General features: G+C 35.4%; 2 protein-coding genes across 5 annotated transcripts in view; one reads left to right on the top strand and one right to left on the bottom strand.

The window, feature by feature from the left end:
• LOC123868397 overlaps positions 1-5,836 on the top strand; it is a 228,674-nt gene extending 222,838 nt beyond the window's left edge. For all 3 annotated transcript variants that reach the window (XM_045910908.1, XM_045910905.1, XM_045910904.1), the window contains one exon: positions 406-5,836. In XM_045910908.1, the coding sequence (XP_045766864.1) occupies positions 406-673 (268 nt within the window). In that variant the 3' untranslated portion in view covers positions 674-5,836. The remainder of the gene's footprint in view (positions 1-405) is intronic.
• A 1,184-nt stretch (positions 5,837-7,020) lies between these two features.
• LOC123868371 (N-acetylneuraminate 9-O-acetyltransferase) lies at positions 7,021-16,393 on the bottom strand. Of its 2 annotated transcripts, XR_006796636.1 has the most exons (11): positions 16,052-16,393; positions 15,496-15,592; positions 14,941-15,044; positions 14,347-14,503; positions 13,623-13,881; positions 12,749-12,978; positions 11,986-12,267; positions 11,022-11,340; positions 10,269-10,510; positions 8,452-9,759; positions 7,021-8,414 (listed from the first exon to the last, which is right to left on the bottom strand). XR_006796636.1 is itself a non-coding variant. In XM_045910861.1 (10 exons), the coding sequence occupies exons 1-10, from the start codon at positions 16,182-16,184 to the stop codon at positions 9,192-9,194; spliced, it is 2,391 nt and encodes a 796-aa protein (XP_045766817.1). In that variant the 5' UTR covers positions 16,185-16,393; the 3' UTR covers positions 7,021-9,191. The 2 variants fall into 2 exon arrangements, 1 of the variants encoding a protein (XP_045766817.1); XM_045910861.1 differs by having other exon boundaries at positions 7,021-9,759.
• Positions 16,394-16,578: the final 185 nt, after the last annotated feature.

The raw sequence follows: 16,578 nt of genomic DNA, 5'->3' as shown, positions 1-16,578 counted from the left end.
ACCCAGGATAAATTCGCAAGTTACTCTCAGATAACCAAATAATCCATACTTAATATTATAAATGCGAAAGTGTGTCTGTCTATCTGTCTGTCTGCTACCTTTTCACGGCCCACCAGTGTAACCGATTTCTGACGAAATTTGGTACAGGGTTAGCTTATATCCCGGGGACGGACATAGGCTACTCTTTATCCCGGAAAATCAAAGAGTTTCCACGGGATCTATAAAAATCTAAATCCACGCGGACTAAGTCGCGGGCATCCTCTAGTCCAAGAATAAGAAGAATGGGCCGATAATGGGTTGAGATTTGATGATGATAATTTTTAATGTCCTCTCCCTTATCCCTTACTTGATTAGGTAACTTTCCAATACCCCACTTCCGTTCATTCAGATAAACTCACCTTCCAGATTCCTCCGCCGTTTAGAAAGAAGCCTCAAAATGAAAGAAAACTACCCGGCGATATCCGACGACGAAGGCGACGAGTCCTCCAGTGTGACCTCACCTCTACTCCAAGGGAGGAAGGAGCTTAGCCGAATGCCTTGCCACGCGATTTCTGCCCCTCTGTTAAGTGCTGCAAGGCCGAAAATCACGCGGCAAAGGAGGTACGATAAGTCGTTATTAAATGAGGAAACAAGGACGTTAAGTGCTGCCGCTGGACACGATAACTCAGATTAGTTTAAGATCACAAAATATGCCTACGTATCTAACAAAAAGTTGATTTACCCCGTTTTGTATGGAAAACCATAGACTTATAAAAGGATAGATTGGTCACACAAAAATGTCCCTTAAATGATAGGCGACACTGTATGTACATGCAATGTACACTACATTATTATAAACATTGTATGTGCATGGGCCTTATGAGACCGAGTGCGTTATGTTACAGCAACGGCGAGCAATCGGGCATAATCTATATTTACCATTTTTTAAGCGTGTTACATTAAAAGTATACAAGATTCTAATCTAATGTGATAATATAATGTAATATAATAATATTATGGACACGTAGTACATTTGTTGTTATTATTATGTAGTGGAAAAACGTGATTTTTACTATATTACCTATATTGTAATTCAAGGTTAGTTCTCTTGAAAAATTTCCAAGCATGTAAACTATTGACCAAATGTGCAATTACTGAGTCTCCATCTTCCCTGGGTGAACCGTGCCCCAGTGGTCTAAACTTGGGTCTAAAGTACTCCGGGCGCCATGCCCAGTGGAGATGTCACTTCGAATCCTACCGTTTCCACAATTTTTGATAATTAAACCATCCTTAAAGTGTAGATAAAACACAATAACACAAATAAATAATTTTCTTTACTTTATTTAATGTTTTTTAATTTTTGTGTTAAAGCGGATGTGATGTTACGCAGACTATAGGTACCAAAATGTTCACCACATTGTACGTAGGCAAGTACCAAGTAAACAGATGAATTATAAAAAAAATTAGTAAGAGAATTGTTTACAGAATTGGAAATTTCTAAGCGAACAGGCCTTATACACTTTCATTTCCACTTTCGTTACGTTTTGGTGTCTTCAATTTTCGATAGTTAACTAAATTAATACTTATTATTAATATTATAGCTAGGTGAAACTGTGTAAATAAATTTCTTATAGCAATAATTTATTTTATAGGATCGTAAGTAAATAATTTGGTTTATAATGGTTAAGTAGATATAGGTCTAGTATCAACTATCTTATGAATAATCGTAAACTTTATTTTCAGTTAGCGTTAAAAGTTACAACAAATTTTATTAGGGTTACTAGATAGCCGGGAAATTCTGCAAAATCGCAGAAAACCTACCCGCACATACCTACATACATACATACATACATTTACATATTATACATCCATGCCTATGTACAAAATATTTTTTGTCTAAAATATCTATACCTAGATATTTTTAAGATCGTGAATATAGCCGATGCTTATTGGCTAATTTTTAATCCAATAATTAAAAAAACAACAAGATGTGTTTAATTTAATGATTAAGTACTACTTTATTTTTAACCGAATTCCAAAAAGGAGAAGATTCTCAAATGACCTTCAACTTGTACCTTATTTCCTAAATTTTTAGGGTAGGCATAGAAATGTTCAGCAGGGAAATTCTATTATTTTTTACAAATTTCAAACATGCCAGTATGTCAAACGTAGGTACCATGCGATTGTCAAACTGTTTGATATTATTTAGACAAAAGTACTTCTTACTAATCGAGGCATAAAAAATAGTAGGTATAATACAAAATTGCGTTCCCCTATCCAGTAACCCTGTATTGGGCTTCTAACGTGTATATGGTATTTATTTGAAGTTCGCATTTTGCTAACTATAATTTCTTGTTGAATACTTAGTCTAATGTATAAAAAAGTGTTTTTGTAAATATTTTAAAACATATTGCTCAAATGCATATTTTGTGAGTTGTCTTTTGTGCACTATTTGCTACTTTGTAAATACATAAAACTATTGTTTCATAATGTAAATACCGGGATACGAGAGAAATCTTTGTTTCTGTGTAAGTAATATTTGCTAAAGACTTGTTTACGCTGATCATATACAAATTGCCAATCGTTAAAACAATACGGCGGACAATTATTGCACCTCATAGCATTTTTTAAAATATGTTTATTAATACAAGTATAAAAGGTTATGCAGATTATGCAGAATGTTCATAATGAATTACAAAACATTCAAAAATGTCACGTTTTTATAGATTTGGCAATATCTATATGATCAGACTTTAAATTGCTAGTTAGTAAGTTCGAAAACAAATCGAAAGGCCCAAAAAAATTGGTATACCAAAATGCACAATTACTATTATCTATTTCTACTATACAATCGTAAATTGTATGAACTATAAGCACATGTTTAACTCTAAAAAAACATTTTAAAGCTACACATATTACATTTTTTCGCAAAACTTACATTTTTTTTATGAATGCACGATTATCATAGAGACGCATCTTACCTACTTAAAAATTTAAACCATTGGAATTGAAACATAATAAAATTGAGAAAATGTGTTTGACTTTCAATTATGTAAGTATTTTATTTTTTCAAGATGTAAATTACATCAAAAAAGGCCGTGCTCTAAAAACCATTTCTTGTGCTTTTTTCAGATGAATACTAAAATTTTTTTTTCTTTATTTGAAAATGTGTACCACTAGAAATCTTACGCAAGTAGCACATCCAGCAATAATTATATGTGATCGAATTGTTCAAAGACTGACGTTTTATGTGTATGTCAGTACTTATATCTAAGGTTTGATTTTATAGAAATTAGAAACTACAAAAATACAATTGTACAGGCATTTCCAAATAGAATTCTGCAGCTTGCTGAGCCAAGAAAATTAACAGTGAAAACTTTGTTTATACATTTATTTGCAAACTTCTATAAAATCAAACCTAAAAATATTATCTACTTGTTAGTTTACATTAATAGGTACCTACCAAAAAAGGTACAGTGGCTCTATCAATAAACTATTCTTTATACTACGAGTTACGACCTATGTAAACCTACTACCTAAAACTGACAGTAGCAGTATCAAAAACAAAATGGTATTAAATTGATTGACATAACAAGAACTAGGTATTTAACCGTTAATAAAATTGCATTGGAATTGAAAAGTTAAAATAAAGTTGCAAGTAGGCTCACTTGAATTTAAAAATAAAAAAATTACATCATGTATGTACGAATAGGGTACTTTTTAACTTGGCATTGTAACTGATTTTATATATATTTAACACATCACGCAAAATAATGTATCTATTTTTCGACGCACCACCACCACCATCTACCGCACTTTTTATATCAAAATCGGATTAATTTTACTCTTAAATTATTTATAAATACACTATCATGGCTTAAGATTAACCGAATTAGTGTTACTATTAAAATACATATAAAAAAACAATGGCCTGTTTTTGAGACTGATTTTCTAAAACTTATTCTTAACATTGCAATGTTATGTTCCAATACCTTTGCACAGATTTTTCACTCTTTTTAGCACTAGCCCTCTTTTTGATATATCTACTTTATTCGTTTTTTTCACAGTATTTATTGTATAAAAATCCGTTTATTCGTAAGTTTTCAACTATTGTTTTGTAATTATTTTTAACATCACATTTGTATCGTACTTTAAAAATCTGTTTCTTTTATTATAAATTTTATTCAATTTGATTGATTTTAGAGTAATGTTACTAACGTAGTTATAGAAAAATATAAAAGGAAAAAAACTATGCAACGCACCTAAATATTAAAAGTAATGCAAACTTTTCATGCTAAAGCAATAAAACGCTGTTTTGAAAACACGTATTTTATTTAATAAAAATGTTTGTTTTAGTAGAATAAACAATGACAAAATATATTTTTCCACACATTTATTAATATTTCTCGATTATTAATATTATTAATAATTTCCCTCCTAGATTTCGCTATTATTTTTGCACTTTTATGGATTTTCATTTTTTTGTTTTTTTCAAACACTTTCGAATTTAAAACCCAAGTTAACCATAAAATATATATAATAATATTGTAGGACCATTGACTTAATATAAGTTCACTTACTATAATAAGAATAAAGTGCACCTTTATAGGTTAAGGCTCGCTAAATATAAGAACACCATTATAAAAATTCTTTTGATTCCTTACAGATTTACCTTATAAAACTTTGCAATTTTGAATTACCTAAGTACATTCTACTCTAAATATAGAATGCGGGAATGAGAAAATTAATATTTATTTGAAAGGAATCGAAATAATTTAAGTACTTACCTAACTATTTATTATTATTCAAGAATATGGGTATATAAAAATATATATGTCCTCCATAACATTCGACATATTTGGTATTGTTACATTATTTAAATGAAAGATATCTAAAAGGGTAACTTTTGAATGAGTGCGACGATCATATTTAAATAATTTTGTTCTTAACTGCATTTCTAATTGACATAATATGGTAGAACTGTATCTATTTTTGAAACCCTGCCTCGTAAAGATGACTGGGTACAGGTCACAATCGTGCATAGCTAAAAGTTGAATATACTTACCTACCTATAACAAATTGTACCTACCTACCTATAGGTAACAAATTATCCCGGCGTAATATTCTACAACTATTGTCACAATTCGCGTACCTATTTAACGACCCTTATTTGCTTTATCATTTTATCTTTACATTGTTCATAATTCTAACAAACAAACTTTCTGAGAGTCCCACTATTATATTTATTCGAGTTTCAGCGACGGAAGTTATTCATACCTAAATGATCATTGATGATTTTGGCCATAAGAATTCGATTATTTTCCATACTAACATTAGAACTTCCTGTTAAAATATCAAACTTTGAGTTGACGTGTCGATACTACCATGTCTCTTGTTATTTTAACTGAAAGGGCTATTCATTTCTTGTGTCATTTAAACAAAAAATAATTACCCGCTAAACTAGTAGGTACTTACTAAATTTAAAAAATCGCTGAACTGCCAGATACCTACTAACGTTACCAACAAAATCCCCACATTCTATTTTCCGTTGAAAACTCAATAAGGATGAAAATATGTTACCTTCCGAAAATGTTAAATATTATAAAACTTAATGACTTCTTTTGACAGCTGGATGTCTCCAAAATTTTGTTGCAAAAATTGCAGAATCACCCTGCTAATATTGCGCGACTCAATTGAATGTAGGAAACCTTTTTATTATTTCAATTATATTTTCCGCAATGTAAATAAACAAGTTTTACTTACATTTAAACGCATGTTATGATTATAATCGTCATAATTACCATCTTGTCCACGGACATGTAAAAAAACCAAGTAAAATAAATTTTGCTTGTTATTATTCTGTTGTTTTATTTATAGTTATTAACCCCCGACCCAAAAAGAGGGGTATTAAAAGTTTGACGTATCTGTGTATCTGTCTGTGACATCGTAGCTGCTACACTAATGAACAGATTTTAAATTAGTTTTTTCTTGTTTGTAAGGTGGCTTGATCGAGAGTGTTTTTAGCTATAATCCAAGAAAATCGGTTCAGCCGTTTGAAAGTTATCAACTTTTTTCTAGTTATTACTATAACCTTCACATGTCCATGCCTGTTTAAAATAAAAAAATTACATTGTAACTTGCGTGGCTCAGTACTGAGAATGGGTCTCTCAGAATGAGTGGGGTTAGGCCATAGTCCACCACGCTGGCCAATTACGGATTGGCAGACTTCACACACCTTAGAGGACATTATGGAGAACTTTCAGGCATACAGGTTTCCTCACGATGTTTTCCTTCACAGTTAAAGCAAGCGATATTTAATTGCTTAAAATTTTCAAAAGAAAAATAAAACCGACTTCAAAAACCAAAAACACTAAAAAGTAGAAAATAATTTTTGTTTAGCTACACATGTAATGTACCTAGGTATGAAGTCGAGCGAGCATATTAAAACAAAATTAGAAATCCAAGAGTGAAGCTCGCCCGACTTCATACCTAGGTACATTACATGTGTAGCTAAACAAAAATTATTTTCTACTTTTTAGTGTTTTTGGTTTTTGAAGTCGGTTTTATTTTTCTTTTGAAAATTTTTTATTTCACAATTTTTAGTGGCCCCACTGTACTATAATATGCTATGCCCAGTTAAAACCCTACTGTTTACTAAGCTATTACAGTGATCGCGAGCAATTTGCTCTTATCCATTGAGGAGTTCTGTTCTCCATCTCCGAAGATATTCATCGGATCTTCACCAAATTTATATGGGACCACCTGCACAGTATACCCTTTCAAACAAAAAAAAAATTCCAAATCGGTCCAGGGGTCTTTGAGTAATCGGGGAACATACATAAATAAAAAAAAAAAAAAAAAAAAAAAAAGATCCCGACGAATTGAGAACCTCCTCCTTTTTTGGAAGTCGGTTAAAAACGCACACAACTCTGATAAATTACAGGTGCATGCCAGGGATAGAACCCCGGACCTCTCGATTAGGAGGCATAACAACTAGGCTACTGTTTACCATAGAATTACTGAAATTAAAAAAAAACTGGATATTCAAAATTATTTATTGCATTTGTACATAGGAAATAAATTACTAGAATACAATAAATTACAAATATTATCTCACGCGTGTGTACTTTTGATCACAGGTTTTGTTTTATAATATTATGCATTAATAGAGTGAAGCGAGGTCTCTGAGCAAATTGCACTTGTCCGTCTGTCAGAGCCTGAATTACTGACCGTAATTATGTACTTCAAATTTAATTTAAAAAAAAGATAAGTATGTGCCTACCTACGTAGTTAGCTAAAAATAAATCACACTCAATATTGTCTAAGGCTAAAGACACATCTAGGGTAACTCCGCGCACGGAATGCCGCTAGTAATTATATTCCTTCCTTAATTTATTTCTTAATTTATTTAAATATTAGAAGAGCGGATTTGTCACGGACAAGACGGCGAAGAAAAATTCCACACGCGTGTTTCTGCTCACGGAATTCCATCAGACACGTCGTTAGCCTAAAACTACAAAAAAAAAAAACCAGCATACGTATTTTATGAGGTCGCATCGTATGTATAAACAAAAATGCCTCTTACGTTAAAAGTCCTTAATATATTTTATGTATATTACCTAACTGGATGTTGTTAAAGGAAAGGATCCAACCCACAAATATTAAGGTTTTAGGATTTCGTACCCGAAGGATGCCAACGAGACCCTATTAAGCCTCCGCCGTCCGTTCGTTCGTCTATTAGTAGGCTGTATCTCGTGTACCGTAATAGGTAGAGATTGAAATTTTCACAGTATGTACAATTTCTTTTGCAGCTATAGTTAACAACTAATAAAAAAAAAAATGGCCGCCATTAAAAAAAAAGTGGTATTTCTTGTACGACTGTATGGAACCCTTCGTGTGCGAGATCGAATGTCACTTGACCGATTTTTAGACATTCGGAACTTTAAAGTGACTTGGCCTAGTGGGTGTGCTTAGAAGCAATGCCCTGAATCCTTTTCACGTAACGTCTAATTTTACCTACTAAAGAGTTTTCCTGCATCGACAGCTTTCACGCAAAAGATTATTTTAAAGCAAAAAACTACAAAGCTTATTTCTAAATATCACAACATTTATTATGTACATTGTTTTTATTGTGGCTCATTTTGCCATTTGGATCTACCAATTGCTCAAGATTGCCCGATTTCTAAAAGGTCAAACCTACCTACCTTACCAAGGAAATTCAATGGCTACTAGCTGAGTTTACTCAGTATAAAGACTATTTTGTACAAAAGGGCAACAAAAAAAAGCTATTAGGTATAGCCATAATAATTAGAAAAAATCTTATAGCCATTCTTAAAAAATCACCATTTATCCTGATTGGGACTAAATCACCAAAATAATGACGATATTATGCAAAAACTACTGCCAATTTTCAAAATGGCTTCTAAACCCGCCCGCTCATTTGCTCGCTATTTTTTTTTTATTAAAAAAAACTTTCTTTACAAGTACCTCAAATCATTGAAAGTCCCAAGGTGCTGAAATGGCGACCTTACATTGGAAAATGCAGTGCTGTTAGACCACCCAAAATGTTGACAAAGGAGATATCAAACATTTCTCGGAAAACTGCTCACAAAATCGTCAGAAAACCATGCAGTGTGGAAATTCCTTTAAGAGACCTATTTACTATAGACGTCTATCGGTTGGGACGATGACAACTCATCTAAGTCTTCTAATACATTTTTTTTAATTATAGACTAGCGCTTGGCTGCAGACTTGGTGGCAAATTACGATGGAGCCTAAGATGGAGCGCGCTTGCCTAGAAGATGCCTATTCACTCTTGACATGCCATCATTTAATCAATCAATCAATTAATCGGCACCAAAATCGCCAGAAAAATGGCAAAATTCCTCAAAACTAATTTTCAATCATCTGATACCCAATACTTCTTTCCAAGTCAAAACTCAAATCGCAGAAGATCCCAAAGTATTGGAATAGCGACCTAACATTGCACCGAAAGTCCCAAGGTGTTCAAATGGCGACCCCACATTGGAAAATGCAGTATTGTAAGACCACCCACGACGTGAACAGAGTATATCACACATTTCCGAGAAAACTGATGGATAAGAAGCGTCACAATAGCTTCACAGAATCGTAAAATTCGTTATTTTTACGAATTTTACTTATGTCCAGCAATGGACGTCTATTAGTTGAAACGATGACGACTGAAATGTCTTCTAAAACATACCATCATGTATCCCAATCGGCACCAAAATCGCCAGAAAAATGGCAAAATTCCTCAAAACTAATTTCCAATCATCTGGTACCGCGTATGGTAAAATTATCGCCGTCAACTTGTGTATTTCGTGCGCGGTAAATATGAATATATAGGATGTTAGGATTAAGTTCAAAATTGGTGCGCCAGGGATCAAGACCAGAACACCATGTGTATCTGCCGCTAACCATATATGGGATTGGCTCGCGAATAATTCTAAAGTTATTGTGCCGAACCACGCGAAAAGACTTGAATGACGCGTTCGGAGAGCTCCCGAAACATTCCTGAGTAAAATATAACTGACTATGGGTAAAAATGTAACGTAGCTGTGAATTTCGTTGCAATCGAAAGTGTTTGTGCAGAAAAATGTGAAGGTTACGTAACTGCCCAGGCCTATGAAGGCAAGGAGCGTCGCGCTGAGGGATATTCCGGGGGTGAAAAGGTTGCTATGGTTGTTATCGTCCAGCAAATTGTAGCGTTGGGCTAGAAGGTAGGCTGTGGCGAAGATTATACCGTAGGCCATTGAGTACCTGGAACAAAATATTAACTCCTGAATACTATATTATAATGTAGATAACGAGTAGTGAGTACATGTATGTATGTATATTTATTAACTGAAAAAAATGTACAGAGGGTTTTTCTTACATTCAGCGCCACAAAAACCACAGTTGGTTTAACTGGGCGCTGCCACCACACCACACATACCGCGATTAATTAGATAGATGATTTTGATTTGTCGATATTTCGACCCAGTTGCATTGCAGTTGCGTCATGACCATGACAGTCATGACGCGACTGCAGTGCTGCAAAAATTAAAAACTACCCTCTTTTTTGTTCTTTTCGCGGTCTACATTACAATGTTAAACCATGAAAATATAAGCTTAAAATGACTAGTCCTTAGTAGTATAATTTCATTTTACAAACATAGGTACATATCTCCCTTTCTTTCTCTCTCTCTCTCTCTATCTCCCTCCCCCTCTCATACTCACTCTCTCTTATGAAATAAGACTTCTTTTTTCCTCAAATCTGATACACTCACCGATCCTGCTTCCAATCCAACCACCACTGGTGAATATCATCATCCGCATTAACAAATAGAGCTTTCCAGGGCCTGGTCACGAATATCTTCTGGAAGAACACCTCGCTCATGTACAGCACTGTGACGATGGTCAGAAGGCCGAAGACCTTGATGGCTATGTACAGGTACTGGTATGGCTTGGTTTCCACTGTGTGACTCGATGACTGAGTTATGTGAGGTGGTAGAGCCCAGATTACGAAGAACTGAAAGGATTTTTTCAAGGTAAGTTGTGAATCGTGGGACGTATGGTCTAGTTGTTACAATGCATTTAAATCTACTACTACTAACTTATGCCCGCCACTTTGTCCGAATGTACTACACAAACAAACCCGTTTTACTCCTTTGGACTTTGGAGATCCTGTGGTCTATTTACGTTCGCCATGGCTCCAGAAAACATGTTAAACTGTTAGTCCCGGTTATTATCACTAACCTCGCGAAGTCGAAGTCTTGTTCTCTAGTCGAGTTGTATCTGGGAATCCACCGCATTATAATCCCAAGAAAACTCCTACTATCGTGTGGTTAATGGAAAGTGGTCACAACCTTCAGCAATGAGAAGAAAGGATTTTACCCCGCACATACCTAATACTACAAAGTATTAATCGGAATACATTTTCTATTCATCCCTAAATTGCTTTTTCGAATCTTTTGGGACTCCCTGTAGGACTTTACATAATACTTATGCATATAGAAATATCAATTTCTAAGGACACTTACCAGAGTATACCAAAAAGACACCAACGGTATGAAGCTATAGAACTGATACGGCCGATTCATAGTCAGGCAAAGTACGACGGTTAGAAAGTTCAGTCGAAAGATGACCCTGAAGTATCTGACCAGGCTAGTGTCTCCGGTCTTCCAGGTGTAATAGAAGTGGCCGTATCCAGTGAGGAAGAGATAGGAGGAGACGAGCGCCCTCACTAGCATGTATATGGGCAGAACTTTGCTGGCCCCAGTGACTTGGTAAACGAGGATAACTAATTGCATCCATCCTTTCCATTCGTTGGTTTGTTCGCGGTGGAGTACTCTTGAATGGCTGAAATTAAATGTTTCCTCTTTATCACAAGACTTACTGATCCTCCTAGTTTTGCTCAGGTGGAATTTGATGTAGTATATTCATAACTAGCTATGTCCGCGACTTCGTCCGTGTGGTCTACACAAATTTTAAACCCCTGTTATTGTAGAGTAGTAAAGAAAACATAGTTAACAACAAACATTGGTTGGTGACTTAAAATGGTTAACGCCAACTAAGTTTTTGTCTTTGTCACTTGTATGGGATTACATAACAGAGACACCCCTATACTTATTTCCCTCTGTGAATAGTGTATAGGTTTAGTGGTCAACTGTATTTTTTTATTAACATTTTTCGAATACTACAGTACAAATAGGGCAAGCATATAATATTGTTAATTTAACAAGTGTAAATCAAAAATTTATAACACCCCCAACAAGTGAAGGTTACAACAAGAAAAGAGCTGATAACTTTCAAACGGCTGAACCGACTTTCTTGGATTATAGCTAAGAACAGTCTCGATCAAGCCACCTTTCAAACAAAAAAAAAACTTAATTAAAATCGGTTCATTAGTTTAGGAGCTACGATGCCACAGACAGATACAGATACACACGTCAAACTTATAACACCCTTCTTTTTTGGGTCGGGGATTAAAAAAAAGCAACTCACCTACTGGATCTTGATTCATCCGTAAAGAACAGTCCCAGAGCAAAGACATATCCAACAGGCAGCCAGAAGCTCCATTCTGAATAATATTTGTTCTCCTTCATGAAGAAGTTGGTTCTGTCGCAGAGATAGAAGTACGCCATGATCATGCCGAGCTTGGCAATGGCGGCCATGGCTGATGGGGTCTCGACCACCACTTTCTGGTTAACGAGGGAGTACCCGTCTAGCCGCTGCTTGATGTTCTGTGACCACCGCCACACGCCGCGGATGGTGGCTAGCACTGCGCTAGAAAGACAACTCGATGTTAAGATGATCAAAAAATATCGATGAAAAATCGTTTTTATCGATCTTATTTCGAAGCTATTATTATCGATAAAAAAGACTTCGACCGCCCGTTGTGCCCGATCCTTTTTTCAACAGTAATCACTTAACGTCAGGTGACCCATCTGTTCGTTCCCTCGCTATTTTAATATTTAAAAAAAAAAAAAGTATAAACGCTCAATGTCTTCACATTTCAACACAATACTCGACGTTTTTAATGTTTGGCAATAGCGGCCGTGGTTGATGGGATCTCAACAACATGAAAAGCACTAACCACAGCAATAACAGTAAGTAAAACCACAGCAAGGAAAGTACTCATCACTTCTAGAACAGCACTCATCACAGCTAGAACAGCACTCACCACAGCAAGAACAGTACTTGCCACAAAAAGAACAGTACTAACCACAGCAAGAACAGCACTCACCACAGCAAGAACAATACTCACCATAGCAGGAACAGCGCAAAGGTCAGCAGCTGCAGTTGCGTGCAGGGCTCAGGCTGCGCACAACACGTTCCGTCGTTGAAGTTCATGTGGTCGTTGCAGAACATGTTCAGTAAGATCTGCGCCGAGTGCCTCAGGGCGGTAGGGCTGATACTGAGCCCGTCGCCTGAAGACGCCGCGGCGGAGGCTAGACGCGGGGAATCCCATATTTTCGTAGCACTATGTTGCAGTATCTGGAAAAACACTTGGTGTAAATTGGCGTCAGGTAAAAGCGAGGCCAAGGAGTCCTTGGTCTGACACATATTGACACTATGCACTAGGAGCAGGACGGAAAGGATTTTGACGACCTGCCTAGCGCAGTGGTGGGCGCTGTGGTCTTATATGTGGGAGGGAGGCATATTTCCGGCAGGTACAATTTGGGAATTTATTATTTCTAAAATTGTCTCTGGTCTGGTGACTTCAGTCGTGGCTAGTTACCTCTCAACCAGCAAAGCCAATTTAGTACGACACAGTGTAGAAATCGATCAGGGGTGTGGGTTCAATGAAACTGCCATAGCCCTTCGAAGCTAGCTAGCTTCCAAAACTTACAGCAAGCAGACTAGATGGCGCCATAGCTATCTTCAATCACTCTATAAGAAGCTTCAATCGCGCAAACAAAGTTTTAACCCAAGAGGACTTTTCTTAGACTAGTATTAAGCTGCTATCAGACCTGCTGGCAAGTGTTGATCCAGTCTAATATGGAGGGTAAGTAAGCAAACGCACTATATACAAGTTCCAAGACACAACAGTTGGACCAGCCGAACGTGACAACCTTCCAGAAAAAAATCTTCTTTTAACAGCTCTCAACATCTGCTCATCATTGTGATGCAAGGCTCACCTCTAACGCAGCTCTATTGTAGGCGTCGATGTCGGCGTTGCTGATTTTGATGTCGCTCTTTAGTGCAGCGACGTCCACAGCCTCCATCGTCTTCCACAGCACGCGAGTGCCGCGGGCAGCCAGCGAGTCCACAGGCTGTACCAACTGCGTCAGATTTCTCTTGTACTGCTCTAACGCTTGCTCTGTGATGTTGCGGTTCTTTACCAGTTGTAGGCCCGCGCTTGCTACTATTACTGATGGTGGGCGGTCTGAATATTGCCTACAAGACATACAATGTGATTTTTTTGTCATCTCATAAAACCGAACCAATTAATGTACTTAACCATACTGATTCTGCTTGTAATTAAATTTAAAGAATATTCACATTATTTCTTATCCATGTAATAAGAAAAGGACAGACCAATTTAATTTAAAACTGTAAAATTTAAAACTGGCAAACCTCATGACTTTAGGTGCCAGTCTTGAGCAGTTCAAACTTGTAGAATAGCACTATTGAGCCATACATAAATAGAGCCTTTAATTTAAAATTTATTTTCTGACCTTTTTAGCAATATTAAGAAGGAAAAGATGCAGATACTCTAAATTTCGTTTAGAGAAAAACATCTGAATCGACGCCAATGTCTAGTATCGTTATATAGTATCGCCAAATTACATGATAATGGCAAATCTAAGGACTCCTTAAAAAATCCTAAAAAAATATGAAAGAAATCTGATTATAACTTACCAAGTTCTAAACTGTTCTACCATGGTCTTTGAAACATCGTCGCTCCATATAAACGTGATAGATAGTTTCAGTTTATTATCCACATAAGTATAGTTGGGCATGTGGTGATCCACTGTGGAGTAGGAGGAATCCATGTCCAGCCTAGTTTTAATTACTCCTAAAATAACATATCTATTACTATATAATGTCCATGACTTCATCCATGTGGATAAAGTTTTTTAAAAGATATTGTGGAAACATTCACATTTCTCGGATAAAAAGTAGCCTGTCTGTCTCCAGAATGCAAGATATATTTTTATCTTTCATCAAAATCATTCAGCGAATGAACCAGCAAGGTTCATTCATTAAGATTCAAAGGACAGTCAGACACATTTTCGCATCTATAATAATACTAGCTCACACAGCGACTTATATTATAAATGCGAAAGTGTGTTTGTTTGTTTATTGGTTTGTCCTTAAATCACGTCAGAATGGAGCAATGGATCAACATGACTTTTTGCATGGGTATAGTTTAGTGGGATTTTGAGAGTTGTATAGGCTACTTTTTATCCCAAAAAATCAAAAAAAAACCATGAGAGAAAACATTAAGCTTACCTATAAAATATTCATACAATTGTTCAAGCCTTGAGTCTCCAATAAAGGCAAAACTGTTATATTTACCCCAAAATGCCAAATACCTCAAACATCTTCTTGCATCTCTGGAACAAATTCATGGTTACATGTAATACTTTCATAGAGAAAGTCTGTTATTAGGAAGGCCTACATGTGAATTTCAAGTTTTTAGATCTTTTTACCCTCTTAAATAGATATGTTGTTGACTTCAATTGCACCAAATAGTAGGTGATGATACAGCCTAAGTAAACCTGCCTAAAAAGTGCATATTTACTCTTCTTTTGAAGGTCTCAATAAGACATAATAATTCAAGTAGTATGTTGATATATCAGTCAGAGCAACTGCCTAGTTTCTTGCCAGCTCTTCTTAGTAGAATCTCCTTTCTGAACTGGACATGGTAGGGTTTTAAAATATTACATAAGTGGCACCAATTGTCCTATATTTCATTTTAAGTCCATTCATTTCTCTTCTTGTAATATAATTCTTTTTGAGGAACAAATCTTAACTTTTATAACAATAATGTTGAAAAAAGCTTACGTTTTGGAGTACTTGTGTAACATACACCCATATGGTTGCCATTCATGATCACCTTTGTACCTTCCTGATGACAACAGCCAAGTACATGAATCAGGACCTAAGCAAAGGTAAAGGTGTAATATCATAGAAGTATAGAGGTAAATGATATTTTTAAAAACATGCTTTTATGAGTACAAATCAAGAAGTTTCCATGACCACCTTCCTCATTCATCATCTGACCCTTATAGTCACATTCTTTAACAGACTATACAGCTCTGGATTCTAGCTCATTTGAGCCTCCTTATAGTACTTTAACAATATGTTAGCAAAGGACTCACAAGATATGTCAATGACTTACTGAGCTTTGAGGAATTCCTATAGCCTCTTCCACTCACCTCATCATCCTACTCAATGGCTTGTTTATTATTATATAAACATTTTAGTTGCACAAGTTTGCAAACTTTCAAATTCATACTACAATTAGAAATAGGTGGAAAGTAATTTGTTCAATTGGTTCCCTTACAGTTTACACTGTTACCTAAGAAGTTACAGGCGGAACTAATATATAAAAAATTACCATATCTTAAATGCAATATTCCGTGGTATCCTATAAACCCAAGGACTAGAACAAACGCCACCAACTTTGCGTTATCCACATTTAACTGGTCGATAAACCATTCGGCTGAACTTCTTTTTGGGTGCGAACCCATTTTATTGCACGATTTATTACCAAACAAGATTTTGTGAAGGACAATCCACTAAATATAAATAAAGTTATACAACTTCTCAGGGCCTAAAGATAAAAATTCTATTCATTTTCACGAAATTACTTGAATTTATGAATTAAAAACTAATTAATTGCACATCAAAACAATGCTCAGCCATTTTTTCAGCAGTATTTTATGACATTGACACCTGACAGTTTTAACAGTACCATCGAGTTCTGAAATTGACAATGACAATTTGAATTGGTGTTTACTGAATCAAAAAGATTTTTTTGCAATAAAATGGCCCGTTCAACCTATTAAAGTCTATTTAAAATCGTACAAAAAATAAAAAATAAAAAAACAAGAGTTATGTGAGTATTTTAATTTTAATACCCAA

Source organism: Maniola jurtina, chromosome 9, assembly GCF_905333055.1.
Source record: "Maniola jurtina chromosome 9, ilManJurt1.1, whole genome shotgun sequence".
Taxonomy (NCBI): domain Eukaryota; kingdom Metazoa; phylum Arthropoda; class Insecta; order Lepidoptera; family Nymphalidae; genus Maniola; species Maniola jurtina.
The sequence above is the reverse complement of the archived record's forward strand: the minus strand, read 5'-3'. Positions and strand labels throughout refer to the sequence as shown.

Bases quoted from the DNA above. Each gene is read 5' to 3' on its own strand.
- LOC123868371 (XM_045910861.1), bottom strand. From the start codon at position 16,184: ATGGGTTCGCACCCAAAAAGAAGTTCAGCCGAATGGTTTATCGACCAG. The intron at 12,268-12,748 runs GTGAGTATTGTT...TTGTCTTTCTAG, and splicing joins TTTGCGCTGTTCCTGCTATG to CGCAGTGCTAGCCACCATCC. The intron at 10,511-11,021 runs GTAAGTGTCCTT...AAATCCTTTCAG, and splicing joins TGTCTTTTTGGTATACTCTG to TTCTTCGTAATCTGGGCTCT.